Source organism: Heloderma suspectum, chromosome 1 (assembly GCF_057233095.1).
Source record: "Heloderma suspectum isolate Gila_16-S chromosome 1, 16-S_ref, whole genome shotgun sequence".
NCBI classification, from domain to species: Eukaryota; Metazoa; Chordata; class Lepidosauria; order Squamata; family Helodermatidae; genus Heloderma; species Heloderma suspectum.
Window position 1 is genome coordinate 438,338,616 of NC_139458.1, and position 21,233 is coordinate 438,359,848.

Here is a 21,233-nt window from a genome sequence, read left to right on the forward strand (position 1 = left end):
CCATTTTTCAGGAGAGGACAAAGTGTAGGCCGAATGGGGGCTTACTGGCAGCAAGGACAGCTCTTCCAGTTACCCACGACCCCAAAATCTGTCTGGAAATGACACTTCTGGATGACTTGGAGTTGGATCTGTAGAGCAGGCCTATTGAAATCAATGGGACAACTTAATCAGGACTAACTGAAGTCCCAATGACATCAGTGGGTCTGCAGCTGTAAGCATGACTAGGGAAGTCGGAGAATTTCTCCAACGCATTTGGCCCCCCAAAATTGGTGGAGAAACGCCCCCCGCCACCCCCACCCCCCCGGGATGGGACTTACCTTTGGCGAATGTCCCTGGTGGCGGCGGCTTCCGGCGGCGGCGGTGGCCAGTCTTCCGACTGGCTGCCGCCGCCGCCATTTCCAAGTAAAAAAACAAAACAAACAACAAACGTGATAGGCTACGTAAAGATTTATGTAGCCTATCACGGCTAGATTTTCAAAAAACACTGTGATAGGCTACGTAAATCTTTACGTAGCCTATCACGGCTGACTTTGGGGGGGGGGGAAAGTGCGTACGCAAATGGCGCATTTGCGTTCCTTATTTTGGCCTGGGTAGTCTACGTAAATATTTACGTAGACTACCTGGGCCAAAATAAGGAACGCAAATGGCAGCGCCCATGGGCGCCGCCATTTGCGTACGCGCTTTTTTTTCCCCCCCAAAGTCAGCCGTGATAGGCTACGTAAAGATTTATGTAGCCTATCACGGCTGACTGCAGGCCAGGGATGCAAATGGTGGCGGCTACGGCCGCCGCCATTTGCATCCCAGCAGGAGAAGAACGTTCGCGGCCGGAGAGGTGGGGCGCTCCCCCCCGGCCAGAATTTCAGGGGGAGGGACGGAGCGCCTCCCCCCCACCGTGACGCAAGCTGCGGGACCAGGTAAGTGACTTTCGTCCATCCCTGCCTAAACTACCTCCAGATCCAACCCACAGTGTTGTTCCTTGGGGACTCAGGGCAAGATCAGGGTATAGATCTGACCTAGGCTTAGCCATGAACATCTCTGAGTAATGAGGGTGAATTTGTTATCCTGGTTTCACTTCCCTGCCTGCAAAATGGGAATATTAGTGAATTAGCTCACATCCTGCAAGTGTGAATTAGATAATCGCCGCACAGTGTTTTACACAGTTAGCACTGATTTAAAAAAAGCAGTCGCTTTGGAAGATGCATCCTCCTAAATTGCTGTTGGCATGTGCCAAACATGTTGGAAAGAAGCGTATTCTGTCTGTTCCCAGTCTAATCTGTCTTCAGGGGATGGAAAGGGAGATAAAACTTTTTGGAAGTAAAAGAACCCAGCAGGCTGCCGGCCCTGGTGCCAATGCAAACAGAGACGGGGAACACGAAGAGGCCAAGATCAACTTTGAGAGGAACAAGGGAATCCAACCGCCTTGGCCACCGAGCGTTTCCCAGGCTTAAGGATGCGATGCTGGGCACACGAGGGGGTCGGGGCCTTGAACAAGAGGATGGCCTCATATCCAAGGGTGCTCACCCCAAATTTCAAAATGATTCGTGATACATTTTTAATTTCCTGGGGTTTCACTCATTTGTTTGTTCATATTTAGCATCCTTAAGCGTACTTCTCATACAACTTCAGAGTTTCTCGGCAGTGCTCCTTACAGGCCGGAAGCCCATGCTGGCTGGGAATGATGGGAGTTGCAGTCCAGCGCATCTGGAGAGTGTCAGCTTGGGGAAGGCTGATAAGATTATTACCCAGGGACTTTGCATAGTGAGGGAGCAGTGATGGGGCCGCCACGCAGAAATTATTTACACCACCAATCGCAAAATGCATTCAAATATAAAATGCTACTGAGCTGCCAAGTGAAACGTATAAATACAGAAGACTAGGACTCGGGGCACCCTAACAGACTGTATTTGAATGGCAGCCACCCACATTTTTGTGGACTTTGTTGTTACCTGTTTACCTCGGTCCCCAAGGAGGAGACGTACAAAGGATGCATGCAGGCAAGCGCTCCGAGAGAGATGCTGCCAGTGGGGTGGTTTGTCTAATAATCACTCGCTGTGCACCTAGGTAGTGGTCCGTGCTGGCTCAGGTTCTGGGGGACCCTCAGGCCATGTGCCCTCAGGGTGCCCCCCCACCCAGGCGGCACTGTTCCCTCGCTTTCCTGCTCCCAACCTGCGTGCCTGACCAGAGGGACAGCCCACGCACAGGGCAGGCTGCAGCGGCTCCCTCTCCTCACGCTTGCTGTTGCTGGCCTGCACGGGGAGGGCAGGGTATGGATCCAGGAAGGATGCGCAGGAGGCTCTGGGGAGTGGTCTGTGGGACCCCTGCAGGACTTGGACCTCAGCATGCACCCAGTGACGCCTCCCCCAGACTCTGGCTCCCGTAGTAATCCTTGGCACACGGGGAGTATCGTGAAGGGCGTTCTCGATTGCTCTGAGAGACCAGACTGGGACCCAGGTGGTGAAACGGTCTCTAAAGGACACAGGGCCAAATCCATTTGGCCTTTAGAAGTTTAAACCAGCCCTGGATCAGCATGGATGGAGCCTGCATGAATGCAGGAACACTGCTGTAACAAAGCCCCCACCACTAGGGATGGATGAAATTCCCTTACCTGGTCCCGCAGCTTGCTTCGCGGGGGGGGGGGGAGGCGCCCTGTCCCTCCCCGCTGAAGTTCTGGCTGGGGGGGAGCACCCCGCCTCTCCGGCCGCGAAAGTTCTTCTGCCGGGAAGAAGTTAAAAAAAAACGCAACGTGATAGGCTACGTAAAGATTTACGTAGCCTATCACGGCTAGATTTTCAAAAAACACCATGATAGGCTACGTAAAGATTTACGTAGCCTATCACGGTGTTTTTTGAAAATTTAGCCCTGATAGGCTACGTAAACCTTTACGTAGCCTATCACGTTTTTTTTTTTACTTGGAAATGGCGGCGGCGGCAGCCGGTTGGAAGACCGGCCGCCACCGCCGCCGAACCGCTGCCGGGACCCGCCGCCGCAAGGGACATTCACACGAGGTAAGTCCCATCCCGGGGGGGGGGCAGACCGTTTCTCCACCAATTTCGGGGGGCTGAATGCATTGGCATTCGGCCTCCCGGAGGTTCGTGAAGAAATTCTCTGACATCCCTACCCACCACCCTGCTCCCTGGCGTGCTGTGGTCCATGGGGTCACAAAGAGTCGGACACGACTGAACGACTGAACAACAGCGACAACAACAGCCCTCTGGAAAGGCAAAACCGGGGAGGGGGGGCACAGATAAGGTATTACGGTGGTCTGGCTGCAAGGTTGTGAAGGTGTGAGGACACCACGGCAGACTCAGTCACGCATGAATAAGTTCTCTACAGGTGACACTTTGGGGCCAATGTGTGTGTGTGTGGGGGGTCAATTTTCCTTAGGAGCATCAGATCTGAATAGTGCCCTTCCTGACTTTCGCAAGACGATGGGCCTCATTTAGTCACCTCCAGACAGAAAGCCCTCTTTGCTATCACCTCTCTGGACAGGGCAGGCTCTAGAATGGACCCAGCTATGGAGAAGCACACATGCATGCGCGCGTGCGCGCGCACACACACACGCGCACACACATTATCCCTGTATCTATTGGAAGAGGGTAGAGACAGTCGCCAGACCTGAGCTGCTTCCCATCCCACTAAACTATTCAGACAAGCTGCCGGAGGATCAAAACGCAGCAATGCAGGAGGCTGGGGGGGGGAGGGTTGGGGGGGGCGCCTAACGAGACGCAAATGGTGAGAGGCGCAGCGCGACGCCAGCTCACAGATGCCGGGCATGGAGCCAACAGGAAACAGAAGCCAGGAATTTGGTCTAGGGGCAGAGGGGCCTTCTGGATGGGAGGACGTAAATAAAGGGCCCCACAATTGATTATACCCCAAAAGCTGCACACAAGAAAGATAGAGATAGAGATATAAAGAGTTAGGAGCAAGAAGACTGCTTTGGGTTCATTCCGTAGCACCCATCATTCAGAGATGGAGCGCAATATCTTAACAGTCAGTAAAGGCAGCGTTCTGATGAAGAGAGGTGAACGGCGGTCAGTCTGAGATTCGCACAAGCGGGTATATCACACTTGATGCCACATAGCTTGATGACTACTTCTCACCCAGTGACTCTCAGCTGAGTGTGCGAATGCCCTCTGCTGGAAAGCCACCGGACACTGCCGCAGGCCACCAGGCTACCCACCTGCCAGGGATGCTCCAACTTGGATTCCTGCATTGAGCGGGGGGTTGGGATCGATGGCCTTATAGGCCCCTTCCAGCCCCGCTATTCTATGATTCTGTCCGGCCGAGTATTATCTGCTCAGCTGATGGGGGCAGAAAGAACTTTAGATACTTTAAACGAAATGAATGTGAGAGGAACTGACACTGACAGATCTGCCCAAACCGGCCCGGGCTTTGAGTGCTTGGCTCTCAGGAGCATTGGAAACTGCCTTATACTGCGTCAAACCAACAGTCCATCTAGAACTGTGGACGCTGACCGGCAGGGGCTCTCCGGGGTTTCAGGCAGGATTGCTGAATTTAGTTTCGATTCATTTTTGATAAGAATGAACCAAAATTTGCAGATTTCTTCATATATGGAATGGAAAGGTTTTTTAGTTCTTTTAACTGAATGCAGGAGAAAGCAAAAATAACTAATTGGTCCATCCCTACTGTTGAGTGATGAACATCAGTAGCATGTGAACATATGTATTAGGAAGTACAAGTGGAGAGCTTACTATACTTATATCTCACCTTGTCATATCACTGTTGTGTTTGTCCTTCATGGAACTAATTAATGGGTGAAGGAACATGTTTAGATATTTGGGGCCCAAACTGTGCAGGGATTTAAGGGTCAAAGCCAGCACCTTGACTTGGTCCTAGAAACAAGCTGGTAACCAATACAGATTGCTTTCAGAGCAGGTGAAATGCATTCTTGCTCATTCATACCCATCAATTAGTTTTAACTAGTGTTGGGCAAGCTTACTCCAAATTAATTCTTTACTTTCTTGAAAAGTAACAAATGCATCTGTGTAATCTAAGATGAGATTTCTCCTTTAATTCAAGATCTCATTCTGTGTATATGAGTTTTTACACATGCAAAACTGCCTTATGGGAACTGTAGTTTGGAATCGCACAATGCGTTATATGTCACCATGTTATGTACCCCTTCCTGATTGGTTTTTTCAAGGTAATGTTGACTTGCTGTTACTAATTGGCATATTGAGGACAATTACATAGGTTGGTATATGGAGGTGTATACAACCTACATGGCTGTTTCTTCGGACATGATTGGTTTGTGGAATGAGTTCAAATGCCAGCATTTCCCCCAGAGGGTTAAAGGCACAATCCTATGCATGTTTAGACAGAAAAGAAGGCCTACAACTCCCAGCATATCCTGTTGTGCCCTTAAGTGATATCATCTTTCCTCCTGAAAGAAAAGGATTGACTCGGTACATGTGCAGAAATGCCATAGTTTAGATGCTGACTGCGCATGCTCTGAAGCCCACAAGCAATTCTAAGCTTCAAAGCAAATTCATCATACATCGATCCAGGCTCGCTACAGAGGTGAGCATTCTGAACGCACAAGTGTTGACCAATGAGCTAATTATGAAATTTGGTGGCATCACAAATCTTAACCAACAATCCTAAGTAATTGTTTTCAAGTTAAACAACTTCCCCATCTAATCCTTGGATCAAAGGCAGCTCAACCTTGAACTGAGATGAAGGGATGGATTTGGGATGCCATTAAGGCGTGCATGTAAATAGCTGGTTATGTGGTTGCCCATATAGGTAAGAGTTGTACTGGGAGGGGAAGCTTGACAACAGTTTGTTCTTCCTCTTCTTTTGTCCCTCTTAGGCCATAAATGCTGAATGTAGGCATATGGGGGCAAGCGCCTTAGCATATGGACTAGTAACTTTTGTGGATTTATCTTCAAGACTGGATTAGGAGCAGCAGGGTGGGAGACTGGCAGATCTCTGACCCACAGGGTACAGCCCAGTGGGCGCTTCTTCTGCACAAGCCCCATTGACATGAATGGAGCGACACAAGAGCACTTCCTGCCGCATTGTGTCCTTTCGCTGGCAGTGGAGCCTTTGCCGTTCGCTGGCATTCCCTTCCTCAGGCACCAAAATGCCTTAGACAGCCCTGCCCAGGATTAAATACGCAACACTTGTATTATTCAAGAATTGGGCTTTAGCTGAGATGAAGCATTCGAGACAGAGAAACAAAAAGAAGCATCTGCTTATATCGATTTGGCATCCACAGGCAGGAAAGAGCTTGTGAAGTTCACATGCTCCTGCATTCTGCCCCCCCCCCCCCCCCGCATTCTGGCTTGAATTTCTGAGCAAAACACAACATTGTTATCTCTCACCCTTACCAGTTTGATTTGTGACAGTTTTATTCCATCCTGCCACTCCCGCCCCAATATCACTTTCCCTCTTTTTCTGTTTTCAGGCTCAAAGGGAGAGAAAGGGGAGAAAGGAGACAGAGGTGGAGAAACAGGTAAAACTTAATTTTGATTCTCCTTGGTGGATTGCTGCCTTTGCTTTTGCAGGGTCCCTCTGCCTTTAACTTGCTACATGAGAAGAAGGCATTCAGAAAGCACGGCTTTCGCACCTGCGATAGGCAAACTACGGCTGTTGAATTTCTGCCTGTGCGGCTGCTATTAAAGGCACATGAGCCCTGTTGAACTGCACAGCTTTTATGTTTAGTGCACGGAACACAGAAGAGGAGAGCAACCTGTGGCACAGGTCCAGCTTAATAACTATAGCAGTGTTCTTCATGTGGCTCAAATAGTCAAGAAGAAGAGGAGGAGGAGAATTTGTGTTCTTAGCATGCATATATCCTTCCTAGCCATTCAGTGGTGGGACCGGTGACTTGGCCAATGGCATGGGCTCCTGAAGAAGCATCACGTGATCTGAAATACAGTTGTGGTGGTGGTTGCTGGCACTGGGAAGATGTGTTTACTCTTCGCCTCTTTAAATGTTGGCCCTGTGTACATGAGCGATCAGTGCTTCCTCATCATAAAGACCACCAGTCCCATGCCGCAGCACAATATCCATCAAATATGTGTGTGTCACAATGAACCAGTGCTTTGGCACTGCAACAAGAGATTTGTGGTGCTTAATGCTGTAACGCCAATCCGTGAATGTGATTGTCTGCCTGGAAGGCCTCGCCTTGCACCTCAGAGGGCGAAACACGGATCTGGCGGTAGCTCTTGGGCACCCGGAGTGCCCCCTCCCTTTTGCTGGTGTGGCCTGACGTGGACACGCCTCTGCTGCCGCTGCTGCTTGCCGAGGTGTTGGGATATGGCAGGGGTGGAGAACTTTGCTTGGGTGAGGGGCTGGATGCCCCCCACATTGCCCAGCTCTCCATGGGCGGAGTTCCTGGAAGCACCGGCTGAGAGCACAGCTGCCACTCCCTTCAGGGAATCCCCTTGTTGTCTCTGATCTGTGATCGGAGATAACAAGGAGAGTCTTCTGCCTGCCTCCTCCCCATGCCCCCGGTAGCCTCCAGGCCAGGGGGAGGGGCTTGGGGAAGGGAGTGGGTGGGCCTGCGGAGGGAGCCCAAGTCTCCGTGGGCCAGACAGAAAACCTCCATGGGCTAGTTCAAGCCTGTGAGTGGGAGGGTCCCCGTGCCTGAGATATCAGGCCCTGTTTACACTCGAGGAAGGGCCTCCCTCTGCACTAGAGCAGTTCTGGACGGGGGCTGTTGCTGTCCAGGCCACCTCACGGCTGGAGTTGCTGCCAAAGCAGTGATGGGGGAAGTAGGGGCCACACTGGAGTCGATGTCCGTAGTGACTGGGCTGGTACCGGGTTTCCCAGGAGCCACAGCCTCCTGCCCCTTTCTTTTGCCCGGTTTTCCTCCATGCTCTTCCTGGGGGAGGCCCTTTCGGGTCCCAGCATGGCTGAACACAGCCACAGCAGCACCTCATTTCTGGGCCTGGGTCTGTTTCCTTCTGACAGGTCAGCAGAGCCCCCCAGGCGGTGCAGTTCCCAACAAGGAAATGCATACGCGCTCTATACGTAGCTGAGGAATTCTGGAGCCCAACATTCCGGAGCATGTCCGTTCTCTAGGCCTGGATGGAATGAAAAATGGGCTCCTTTCTTCTGGGGGATTCAGAGAGCAATCCTTTCTCTGCTAGGGTATAAATCTTCTACTTCCCGAATGGACACATGGTCCCAATTATCCGACCCGATGATATCTTTGTGCAGCTGCAGTGACTTGAGGGCTTGTTTTCCTAAGCAATCATGTTTATTTCTTTTCCTTGTATTTTTTTCCTTTTGGTGAAGTTTTGGAGAGGTAATAGGCTCAATCAAAACAAATACGGGAAAGGAACAAAGGCCCTGGGGATCTCTTGGTGGGGGGTGGGAGATTAGCAGCACCTTGTGCTACAGACAGACTCATTTCAGGGGGATGATCCCGGCAAAACGGCCAAGGGGGGAGTGCAGTGCCACAAGCCCCCCAGCATCGAGAAGGCTCACGTTCGCTTTCCAGGAGCACTGGGGGCCCTGGCCAAGATGAGGGGTCCTTTGTGGCTGGCATGATAAATATTGCCCAGATGCCCTGAAAACGAGGAAGGTTCCATGCAGAGGCGCGCGCGCACCCCCCCCCACCACCACCAGTCATTTCATGGACTAGGGGTGGGTGACCATTTCATTTCAGTTCGGTTTTGATAAGAATATATCAGCATTTGCACATTTCTTCATATTCGGGATGGAAAGGACGTGAGAGTTTTAAAAAATCTGAACATTGAAGAAACCGAGACTGACAGATGTGCCCATCCAGGCCCCGGACTTTGAGCGCTCCGTTCTGAAAAGTCTGGCTTTGAATCCCTGGGTATTCAACCATGTTTGTGCTGCTGAATTAGGGTTGCCAAGTCTGGGGGGGGGCAGGTTCCTCATCTTTCTCTGCTACAGGTCAGGTACAACATGGCCCTCTCCGTGATAGGTACCTCTTGAATTTGGCAAGTGCAGTTGGGTGAGATTTTTGTTTCAGTTCTTTTTTTCATAAGAATCTACTAGCATTCCCAAAACTTTTCAAAGTTGGGGTGGAAAGAACTTGAGATCTGAAAAAGTCAATTTGGGCAAAAGCCCTATCATGGCCAACTCAATGGGCCACCCAGGCCGGATTCTTGTTTCGAAATGTGACCGTGTCCATGTGTTTTAGAAGGGTTTAAGCAGACAGGAATATGATTCTGAACAGCTTTTCCACCTATTAGTCAAGACGTTCTATGATGGCCTCACGCATGGCTGTTTCTCATTTATTACATGAGCTCTTGTACTAGCATTGTTACCTTGGTTTCTTCTGTCTGTGCAGTTGGAGATTGGGGAGGAGAGGGCTCAAGGATACTCCAGGCTTCTCTTTGCCTTAAGAAAAGTAGCAAGTTCCTAGTTCTTTGGGTGAACAGAGAGATAATGAAAGTTGATTGACTGACTGATGGATTGATTGCATTTCTGTACTGCGCAATAGCCAAAGCTCTCTGGGCAGTTCATGAAACAAAACTTAAAACCATAAAATTCAATAACATAATGCAACATAATATAAAAACCTTATGTTTAAAACAGGAAAAAAATGGGTAAAAGCCAGCAGCACTGCAAAGCTCTAAAAATGCACTAATGAAATTTTTCTGCAGGTAATATTCTCCAATCCAATCATGCAACAAGAAGCAAACCTGTTCCTACCTCCCAGTTTTCTGGCCAGTGAGTGCAAAGGCACTGCCTACTAAGCAATTGGCAATCATTAGCTGCAACCTTAAGTTAAACTTCAATTTAACATATTTTTTTTCTCTTTTGCATTGTCTCACAATGACCATCACAGTGTACTCTTAGATACTCCCCACCACCACCAAGATTTCTAGCTCTGGGCCCAATTTTAAGATGTTGCTATTTAGCCTAGCTTTTTGAGGGTTGAGGGTTAACCAAGCAGGATGGGGGGAGGTTAGCATCTGGTACATTTTTAAGGCCTCTAATTGGAACTAAACTGCATTTTAATTGGATAAAAATAAATTCTGACTTGTCCTGAGCGCCTTGGAGGAAGGGTGGAAGATGATATATAAAGACAGAAACCCTGCCCCTTTGAAATGTAAAGTTTTAACGGCCAGCACATGGCTTCCAGTTGTCTGAACCCACTTGTCATGTGAGATGTGCTGTCCCTGTGTGAAACTGTGTGCACAGATGTGCTATTATCTGTGTCTTTAAGCAAAGATGCTTCTAGACCTATTGGCTGCTGAAAAATTGGCAATCAGTCCCCAATGTAAAATAGTTCTACTGTCCACTTTGTTAAACAAAACACAGTATGACCTACATCTGCCATGACACACCCAACATCTGCACATGTTTTGCTTACATAAAATGTCCATTCTTTATTTGGTACATGCTGACCTGCACATTAAAACACACACACACGTTTAACCTTCACACAACAGCACATTTGCAGGCTGAGATACAAAATGGCAGAACATTTTGCATCTGTAGTCAAGCTAAGCTTGCTGTAACTCCAGGGGCTCATGGGACTTTGGTTTTATACTGCCTAGGCAGAAATGCAAAGGACAGTGTGGCTGGCAGGCAGAGTTACACATCCACGCACACAGCACAGGCCTTCAGGGATCTGTTAACAACTGCCACAGTGCACCACTCTGGGAGAACCAGTGACTTTTGAGCTCACCGAAATTCTCCAAAAAAAATTTTGAAGCTCATTTCGGCTCACTCTCATTTTTGTTTTTGACCTGTTTTTTGGCTTGTTCGAATGGGGAAAGTATGCATTTCGAATTGGAATAGTGTGCATTTCTGTGCATATGTTTCAAAAGTGTGCACTTTTCTCATGTTGACTAAAGTGTCAAAATGCTTTTTTTAAAAAAATGTGCATTTCAAAGTGCACATTTTAAAAAATACTTTTTTTGAATGCTATCTTAAATTTGGGAACATCTCTTGGGGGGGAAAGCACTCTGATTCACATTTGGAATTGCGAAGGGGACATGTTGGCATGATTTGCAAACAAAAACAAAATTCTCATACGTCACTCTTGACTAGCCCTGGGGCAGACAATCTAGGAAGGGAAAGCGAGGGAGTTTTTGAGGGCCAGGCAATTGGCAGGATACTTATTAACTGGCAACAGATTTTGGTTTTGTTCATGAATCAATCAATTGGTTGTTAAGTACAACATGAAAAATTGTCTTCCCTCCCTGAAAGTGGGACACATCTAAATATACACAACAAACGTAAATGTAATCTCGATTTCTACTACCACCTGCCCTCCTAGTCCCCTGTTCCCAGTTAGCATTCATTTATGGGAAGTCTCCGTTGTATGGAGCAGGTGCAACTCTTAACCATACCTAGGGGAAAAGGAGCTGTTCTGGCAGGTAAACATCAGGAATAGATCTGTCCACACCCAGCAGCTGAATCTTGTGAATATTAGTCTGGATCAAAGCCCAGAGCCAGTGACACGCAGGGTGTCCTGCTCAAGACAGTAACAAATAGCTTCAAGATGTCCTCGACCAAGCACCAGCATTTGGCAAGAGGCAGAATTCAAAGTGCCAATGGTGGCGGGAGATGATGGCTCAGTGGGCAGGGCCGTAAGGGAGTATCCCTTTGGGGAGTGGAGACGACCCTGCCATCTCTTTTGCAACACACCCCGTGAGAAGCTGAGGCCAAAGGGGCTGCCTTCTCCATTGCGTGATGTGATCCAAGTTGTTGGCCCCACTTAACCTGAGGAAGTGATGTCTTTTGTTCCTGGTTTTTGTGCTGAAAACAATTTGGCCTGTTGCCCAGCTGTGAAAGCCTGTTCTTGCAGAATATTTGAGGGATGAAACTGTGGAATGTATGTTTGGATCAAGAAACACACGCTCCTCGATTTGAGAAGAAGTGGTGGGTGTGATCTGTGTGTCTCTGCCCCAATCTTGGCTTTTTCAAGAAGTATCTAGAAATGCATGCCAGTTGATTTGAGAAGAAGTGGTGGCTGTGATTTGTGCATCCCTGCATGGCCCAAATTTGGCTTTTTCAAGGAAGAGCAGCTGCTTTTGAAGAACAGAGAGGTATCTCTTCCCTAGCGATGTTTCCCAAACGTTTTGTACACAGACTGCCCTTCTAAAACAGCCTTCCCCAACCTGGAGTGTTTCAGATGTATTATACTACAACCTCCATCATCCTCAGCCAGCACGGCCATTAGCTTGGGAATTATGGGAGTTGAAGTCCAACACATCTGGAGGGCTCCAGATCAGGGAAGGCTGCATTATAGCAATGAAGATCTTATCCATCCCACTGAAGGTGCGACCTGACCTATGTTCTCCCATTTGTCTTCTGAAAAGAGATAAGTGGACTCTGCACATTACCCTTGAGATCTGTGGGGAGAGGCTGGAACACCTCTTGGAGTTGATGGTTTTCATTCCACCTGTGGTTTCTTTTTTGCCTCCCACCCCCATCCTGCAGTACCTGCCCTGGAGGAGGTGATTGTCCGCCTGCTGAATGGCTCCGGCCCCCATGAAGGGAGAGTGGAAGTTTTCCATGACCGACTATGGGGAACAGTTTGTGATGACGGCTGGGACACGAAAGACGGCGATGTGGTCTGCCGGATGCTGGGCTTCCGAGGGGTCGAAGAGGTTTACAGGATGGCCATATTTGGGCAAGGTAACAAGCATAACGTCAGGCGGCATGAAGATCAAGCATAACGTCAGGTGACATAAATATAGCTTTCTCCTCCAGGAATTTGTCCAACCCCCTTTTAAAGCCATCCAAATTGGTGGCCATCACTACGTCTTGTGGTAGCAAATTCCATTATTTAATTATCTGCTGTGTGAAGAAGCCCTTCCTTTTGTCTGAGTCTCCCACCATTCAGCCTCATGGGATGACCCCACTGAGTTCTCGTATTATGAGGGAGAAAAAATTCCACTCTGTGCGTAATTCTCTACACCTCTATTATGCCCCCCCCCACATTCACACACACCGCTTGCCTTCTTTCTAAACTAACCCCCGCCCCCCAACATCATAACCTTTCCTCATGAGGGAGTTGTTCCAACCCCTTGGCCATTTTGATTGCCCTTTTCTGTAACTCTCTCCAAACTGCTTGTGTCTAAGCAACTATTTTCTAGTGTCGTGTAGTGACTCAAGTCTGAGCTGTGAATCAAGACATCCCAAGTTTGAGTCTTGCCTCTGCCATGAACTCACTAAGCAGCCTAAGGCAAACCACCCCCTCTCAGCCCCCCTGCCTCCTGCCAAATAGCAATGACAATACTGATAGAGATGCTGGTCTACCTGACAAGGTTGTTGTGAGATTACACAAAGGTAACGTATGCAAAGTGCTTTGAACATTTCCAGAAGTGGCCAGAGCTCAGTGAGCTCCTGGGTTGCATGCAGAATGTCCCGGTTCATTCTCCAGGGGAAAGGAAGGATGTCTCTGTGACTGAGGCCTTGGACACCCACTCCTACTCAAAGTAGACAATTCTGAGCCAGACCTCTATAAATGCTTGTTGTTAACCGAAATTTCACCCCAAACTTGTCATACCTAAAGCACTTGCGCATTGCTTGATTTGCTTTGCTTAAGAAAAACAAGAACTTTGAGACTGCAAACCAGTGACACAGTTCTGAATGTTGCTTTAACAATACTCAATATTCCTCCAGTTTTTGCATATTTCCCAGGCTAAGAGAAATGCATAGAACATGTTCAAGAGCTTGGGAACTGAGCTGCACGAGTGTTTGTGTGTGTGTGGGGGGAATCACTTGTGTTCCCAGCCTTTGATTAAGGTCTCCCATAGAATGTTTAGCTTTATGTCATGGTTTTCTTTGCAGCGCCTTTGCGGTCTGGGGGCTGGGCTGTATGTGTGCACTCGTGTGGTTAGGGGGCCACCCAGGCATTCCTGCTTGGGAAAGGAAGGCAGAGAGGAGGCACAAGAGGCAATCTGTTGGAACCACAAGCCCCAGGCAAGCCCCGCTGAGTGAAAGCAGCACCCCAAGCGATAGGAAAAAGATGCCCCGGTAGTATCTAAACCACGACTGTGTTAACACCATTCCAGCATTTTATCACCTCTTTTGATCAGGGTGGGGAGAGGCGGGGAAAGTAGGTCTGGAAATATTTTGACGTTTGCATGGCCAGCTTGCACAAATGTATCTGTGGCTCTGATCCATCTCAATCCATTCCCCTTGCGTTCGATCACTCCACGTGTGCCAGTTCACTTTGCCAACTTAGGAACATTTCTGAAAAGCATTTCTGCAGTTGCATCTCGGCCAAGCCCAGGAGCCCTGGCCTGTTCGGACACGCAGCAGCTCCCGCAAGATCACCTTGGGAGTGATTCGGGATTGTTGGGGTCACAACGAAGGAGGCTGTTTGAGTGATCCAGCATGTCTACATAGTTCCTGCGTTTCATTTTCCCCAATTCCTTCCCAAGGGATAACCATGTTAGTCGGTTGCAACAAAAATAACAAGAGTCTTGTAACACCTTAAAAGATTTATTGTGGCATCAGCCTTCATGCACTTCTAGCATCTGATGAAGCAGGATATCGCCAACCACTGATCAGAGGGCTGGCTGAGGGATGCTGGGACACATCTAGTCCAACACATCTGGAGAGCACCAGGTTGAGAAAGGCTGTAACCAAGGTTGGGGTGTTATGGGGGGTCAAGCTTTAGGGCGCAATCCTGTGCATATTTAGACAGAAAAAGGCCTACAGCTCCCATTTTTTCTGCCTAAACGTACATAGGATTGCGCCCTTTATACCTGTAATGCTTTCGGGTTTTATACACGTGGTTACTACCAGGCCCTGGCCTTTGAGATACAGTGGGATAAACAAATATGCACAGTCCAGCTTTAGTTCCAAAGATCGTTCTTTGTTCCTGTGGCTGATCCAAGCAAACCTTCCGGAACATCCTTCCTCCAATCAGTGGGTTAGACAGAAACCTTCTTCTGATCTCCACTTGGTTCCCTTTAATCCCAGCTAAACCATGTGAAGCTTTTCCTGGCTGTGGTTGTTTTATCTCCATTATCCACTTTGCTGAGAGGCCCTTCAGCAGACTCCGGAGCACGGACTTGTGCTTATTGTTCGTGATTCACATGCCGGAAAGGATGAGGCCTGTCTCATGGCTTCCAGCTGGGGAATTTGAAGGACTGGCATCTGATGGGGGGAAAAGATCTTTCAGCCCATAAAAGGAGCAGCCATGAATTAGTAGTCCTTAAGGGGCATTTCAGAGCCTCCGTGACAGGGCCTGAGCTTGTGCTGTGGCTTGGCTTCCGTCTAGGGTTGGCGGAGAATTTCTCCCCGAAACTTCGGGGGGCCGAGCGCCAACGTGTTCGGCCCCCTGAACAAGTTTCGGGGAGAAATTCTCTGCCCCCCCGCACCCCGCACCCCCCCCCCCGGGACGGGACTTACCTTTGGCGAATGTCCCTCCCGGCGGCGGGTCCAGCCGGCGGTTCGGCAGGTCTTCGTCCAGGGTGGGAGCGGCAGCCGGTCTTTTGACCGGCTGCCGCCGCCGCCATTCCAATCAAAGAAAAAAAAACAAAAACGCCTCCGTGATAGGCTACGTGACGATTAACATAGCCTATCACGGCTAGATTTGCAAAGTCAACCGTGATAGGCTACGTAAATCGTCACGTAGCCTATCACGGGTGACTTTAAAAAAAAGCACGTATGGATAATGGCGGCCCCCATAGGGAGCCGCCATTCCCGTTCTTTATTTGGTCGCTGTAGTCTACGTAAATCTTTACGTAGACTACGGCGAAAATAAGGGCAACGCTATTTGCATTCCCCTTATTTTCGCCGTAGTGTACGTAAATGTTTACGTAGACTACATGTTCCAAAATAAGGAACGCAAATGGCGGCACCTATGGGCGCCGCCATTTGCTTATGCGCGGTTTTGTTTTGTTTTTTTTACTCATCCACAATAGGCTACGTAAACATTTACGTAGCCTATCACGGCTGACTGCAGGGACGCAAACGGGTAGCTACAGCCGCCGCCATTTGCAGACCCGGCCGGCCAGGATTCACGGCGGGAGGGACAAGGCGCCTCCCCCCCAGCCAGAATTTCAGGGGGAGGGACGGGGCGCCTCCCCCCCACCTCAAATCACATTTCGTCAAAAGGTAAGTGACTTTCATACATCCCTAGCTCTCACAGCCATACATTACTACTAGGAAAACCATAGCTTTGATTAGACGGACTGTTGTCGGCAAGGTGATGTCTCTGCTTCTTACTATGCTGTCTAGGTTTGCCATAGCTTTCCTCCCAAGGAGCAAGCGTCTTTTAATTTCATGGCTACAGTCACTGTCTGCCGTGATCTTGGAGCCCAAGAAAATAAAATCTGTCACTGCTTCCATTTCTTCCCCTTCTAGATGCCAGGAAGTGATGGGGCCAGATGCCATGATCTTAGTTTTTTTAATGTTGAGTTTCAAACCAGCTTTTGCACTCTCCACTTTCACCCTCAACAAGAGGCTCTTCAGATCCTCTTCGCTTTCTGCCATTAGGGTGGTATCGTCTGCGTATCTGAGGTTGTTGATAATTCTCCCAGCAATCTTAATTCCAACCTGTGATTCATCCAACCCGGCATTTCTCATGATGTACTCTGCATATAAGTTAAATAAGCAGGGCGACAATATGCAGCCTTGTTGTACTCCTTTCCCAATTTTGAACCAATTGGTTGTTCCATGTCCTGATCTTACTGTTGCTTCTTGACCCTCATACAGGTTTCTCAGGAGACAGGTAAGGTGGTCTGGTACTCCCATCTCTTTAAGAATTTGCCACAGTTTGTTTTGATCCACACAATCAAAGGCTTTAGCATAGTCAATGAAGCAGAAATAGACGTTTTTCTGGCATTCTCTTGCTTTCTCCATGATCCAGCGAATGTGTATTCTTCTGTGTATTCTTTCCACCTCTTCTTAATCTCATCTGCTTCTGGTAGGTCCCTGCCTTCTTTGTCCTTTATCATGCCCGTCTTTGCACAAAACATTCCCTTGAGATCTCCGATTTTCTTGAAGAGATCTCTAGTCTTTCCCATTCTATTGTTTTCCTCAATTTCTTTGCATTGTTCATTTAAGAAGGCCTTCTTGTCTCTCCTTGCTATTCTCTGGAACTCTGCATTCAGTTGGATATATCTTCCCCTTTCTCCCTTGCTTTTCGCTTCCCTTCTTTCCTCAGCTACTTGTAAAGCCATTTGATCTCTAGTTCCTCTGCCTCTTCGAAACCCAGCTTGTACTTCCGGTAGTTCTCGGTTCACATGCTGCTGAAGCCTAGCTTGTAGGATTTTTAACATAACCTTGCTGGCATGTGAAATGAGCGCAATTTTACGGTAGTTTGAACACTCTTTGGCGTTGCCCTTCTTTGGAATTGGAATGTAAACTGACCTTTTCCAGTCTTGTGGCCACTGCTGAGTGTTCCAAATGAGTTGGCATATTGAGTGCAGCACTTTAACAGCATCATCTTTTAGGATTTTAAATAGCTCAGCTGGAATCCTATCATCTCCACTAGCTTTGTTGTTACTAATGCTTCCTAAGGCCCACTTGACTTCACTCTCGAGGATGTGCGGCTCCAGTTCAATGACCGCACTATCATGGCTATCAGGGACATTCAGATCTTTCCTGTATAGTTCTTCTGCATATTCTTTCCACCTCTTCTTAATCTGCTTCTGGTAGGTCCCTGCCTTCTTTGTCCTTTATCATGCCCGTCTTTGCACAAAACGTTCCCTTGAGATCTCCGATTTTCTTGAAGAGATCTCTAGTCTTTCCCATTCTATTGTTTTCCTCAATTTCTTTGCATTGTTCATTTTTCCCAAACGTCTCTCCTTGCTATTCTCTGGAACTCTGCATTCAGTTGGATATATCTTCCCCTTTCTCCCTTGCTTTTCGCTTCCCTTCTTTCCTCAGCTACTTGTAAAGCCTCATCAGACAGCCACTTGGCTTTCTTGCATTTCTTTTTCTTTGGGACGGATTTCGTTGCTGCCCCCTGAACAATGTTACGGACCTCCGTCCATAGTTCCTCAGGCACTCTGTCTATCAGATCTAATCCCTTAAATGTATTCCTCACCTCCACTGTATAGTCATAAGGGATATGATTTAGGTCATACCTGAATGGTTTAGTGGTTTTCCCTACGTTCTTCAATTTAAGCCAAAATTTTGCAATAAGAAGCTCATGATCTGAGCCACAGTCAGCTCCAGGTCTTGTTTTTACTGACTGTATAGAGCTTCTCCATCTTTGGCTGCAAAGGACATAATCAATCTGATTTCGATATTGACCATCTGGTGATGTCCATGTGTAGAGTCATCTCTTGTGCTGTTGGGAAAAAGTGTTTGCTATGATCAGCGTGTTCTCTTGGCAAAACTCTATTAGCCTTTGTCCTGCTTCATTTTGTACACCAAGGCCATGCCTGCCTGTTATCCCAGTGATTTCTTGACTTCCTACTTTAACATTCCAATCCCCTATGATGAAGAAGACATCATTTTTGTTGTTAGTTCTAGAAGTTGTTGTAGGTCTTCATAGAACCGATCAACCTCAGCTTCTTCGGCCTCAGTGGTTGGGGCATAGACTTGAATTACTGTGATGTTGAATGGTTTGCCTTGGATTCGTACTGAGATCATTCTATCATTTTTAAGATTGTACCCCAGTACTGCTTTTCCCACCCTTTTGTTGACTATGAGTGCTACTCCATTTCTTCTAAGGGATTCTTGCCCACAGTAGTAGATATAACGGTCACCTGAATTAAATTCGGCCTTGCTTGTCCATTTTAGTTCGCTGATTCTCAAGATGTCGATGTTCAATCTTGCCACCTCATGTTTGACCACCTCCAGCTTACCTTGATTCATTGATCTTACATTCCAGGTTCCTAAACAATATTGTTCTTTACAGCATCAGATTTTTTTTTCTTTCTTACTTACTTACTTACTTATTTATTTCATTTATATCCCACCTTTCTTCCATTGTGGAACTTAAGGTGGCTACATGTGGTTCCCAGATGGAAATTCTTCCATGGTTTGCCTGAATAGGAGCCTCCAATTCACCTTGAATTTGGCATTATGCAAATAAAAAATAAAAATTGCTGCCTTCTCGTCTGGACCAGGTCCTCTCACACAGAAAAAGAACTGGACTTTTGCTCGGAGACTTGGTCCATGTTGCTTGTAAGCCCCCCAGAGCAGGAATTCTACAGCTCTGGGGCAGTGTCTGAAAACATACTGCTACATGCCATTACTGTGCAGGTTGGGATGTTCTCACTGTGAGTGTGATAAGGCCCAAACAGAAGAGACAGTACTGTGCGAATGTCGGGGGCAGGAATTGCAGCTAACGGTGCCTATTCAATTCTCCTCCTAGGGAAAGGACGTATCTGGATGGATGACGTAGCCTGCAAGGGAACAGAGGATAGCCTGTTCCAATGTAGCTTTTCCAGCTGGGGGAAAACAAACTGTGGACATGCCGAGGATGCTGGAGTGAAGTGCTTGATGCAGTAACAAGGAACATTTGGCAACCAGAGAGTGAACTGAGGATCCGTTGAAAAAGAAACCAAGAGACCTCAGAGGCTGGCCAATCCTAGCAGAGATCTTGCTTTCTTTCTGCCAGCTCCTGGCTCCCCGAGGAACACCACCAACCACCTCTGCCTTTGCATCTCTCAGGGCTTGCTGCAGAGCAGCCTTCCCCAGCCAAGCACCCTCCAGATGAGTTGGATTGCAATTCCCATAATCCCACAGCCAGCTCTGTGGGTTGTAGTCAGGGATGCTCCGACCTGGATTCCTGCACTGAGCAGGGGGATGGACTCGATGGTCTTGTAGGCCCCTTCCAACCCCACTCTTCTATGATTCTATGATTCTAGTGCAACACTTCTGGAGGGGGCACCGGGTTGGAGAAGGCTGCTGTAGAGTCTACTGTAATTTTCCCACCAACCTTGCAGTCCTGCTAGGGTGAGGTTCCATCCTTTCCACATTGTATCATTCCTCTTTCCTCACATGTAGACCAAAGTTATGGGATGCTGGCAAGCCGTTTAAGCCTTTCCATTGCTCTAATTACATGGACTTTGACTCTCTGGTGATGCGGCCCCATTATCGCAAGCCATGCATGATACAGCGACCAAAGCGGCGCTACAGCTCCCGGGGACGTGAAGATGTGCGTGGCGGGGGGCTGCTGAGCAGCTAGGGGCATAATAACCCATTTTCTTAGCGCACTGATGGTTGTTGCTTTTTTCATAATATAATAAAAAAAGTGTGTTATTCTGTAATTATCCATGTTGCCCAGCAAAGGAGTTCTGTACTGTTCTCTTAAGGGATGTTTATGTACGAAAGTCTTACTTGGCTCCGTGCCGGGCAATCCACGGTCGGGAGAGGTGCTCCGTCCCTCCACCCGGGACCCTCCCTGGCCGGCTCTGCTCCGCTCCGCCATTTGCGTGGCTGCCTTTACCGTGATAGGCTACGTAAGTATTTACATAGCCTATCACGGCAAAGAGCAGGGGCGCAAATGGTGTAGCGGCTGCCATTTGCATCCCTGCTCTTTGCCGTGATAGGCTACATAAATACTTATGTAGCCTATCATGGCTGACAGCAAGGATGCAAATGGTGGCCGCTACAACAGCCTCCATTTGCAGCCAGGAGACCTGCTGGAGCCACCGGAGTTGCCGCCACCACATCTGCCACCAGGTAAGCTCCGTCCCAGGGGGATTCTGTGGGGTGGCGGGGGGGGGGGGAGGCCATTCCGCCACGGATTCCTGCGGGCCAGATTCTAAAGAATCTGGCCTCACTGGAGTTCGTGGCGGAATTCTCTGACATCCCTAGTTCTCTTAAGCATCTGTGCTGGATGGGATGGAACCCACATGGCAAATAGGTGCAGTTCATAGCATAATGAAAATTAGTGGGGATTTTGACTAGGGATGGGGGAAAAATTAGCTCACTTTGCATTTTAATGTGAGCTTGCCTAATTTCGCACTTTTGACCCAATACACAAAGTGAAATGCAAAATTCACACATCTCTAATTTTCCAATGGAGTTCTCCAATCAAAAGATGCACACAAAAATGTATATATTTGGGGAAAGTGCACAAAAATGCACATAGTAGTGACAATAACATTCAAAATGCATTTTGTTTAGGGATGTACGAAAGTTCCGCCATGGATCTTGGGGAGGCCGAATGCCAGTGCATTCGGCCCCCCGAAATTGGTGGCGGAATGGCCCCCTGCCCCCCCCGGGACAGGACTTACCTTAGGAGTATCTTCCTGGTGGCAGCGGCTCCAGTGGCAGCTCAGGCGGCGGTTCGGCAGCAGCAGCTGGTCTTCCGACCGGCAGCCGCCGCCACCATTTCCAGGTAAAAA

The 21,233-nt window shown here is 48.4% G+C and overlaps 1 protein-coding gene across 4 annotated transcripts in view; it reads left to right on the forward strand.

The window, feature by feature from the left end:
* SCARA5 (scavenger receptor class A member 5) overlaps positions 1 to 20,164 on the forward strand; it is a 148,334-nt gene extending 128,170 nt beyond the window's left edge. For 2 of the 4 annotated variants that reach the window (XM_084829531.1, XM_084829532.1), the window contains exons 7-9: positions 6,431 to 6,478; positions 12,403 to 12,600; positions 19,253 to 20,161. In XM_084829531.1, coding sequence (XP_084685657.1) covers positions 6,431 to 6,478; positions 12,403 to 12,600; positions 19,253 to 19,389 — 383 coding nt within the window. In that variant the 3' untranslated portion in view covers positions 19,390 to 20,161. Of the gene's footprint in view, positions 1 to 6,430; positions 6,479 to 12,402; positions 12,601 to 19,252 lie in introns of all 4 variants that reach the window. The other 2 variants (XR_014787023.1, XR_014787022.1) reach the window with 2 other exon arrangements.
* The last annotated feature ends 1,069 nt before the right edge of the window (positions 20,165 to 21,233 follow it).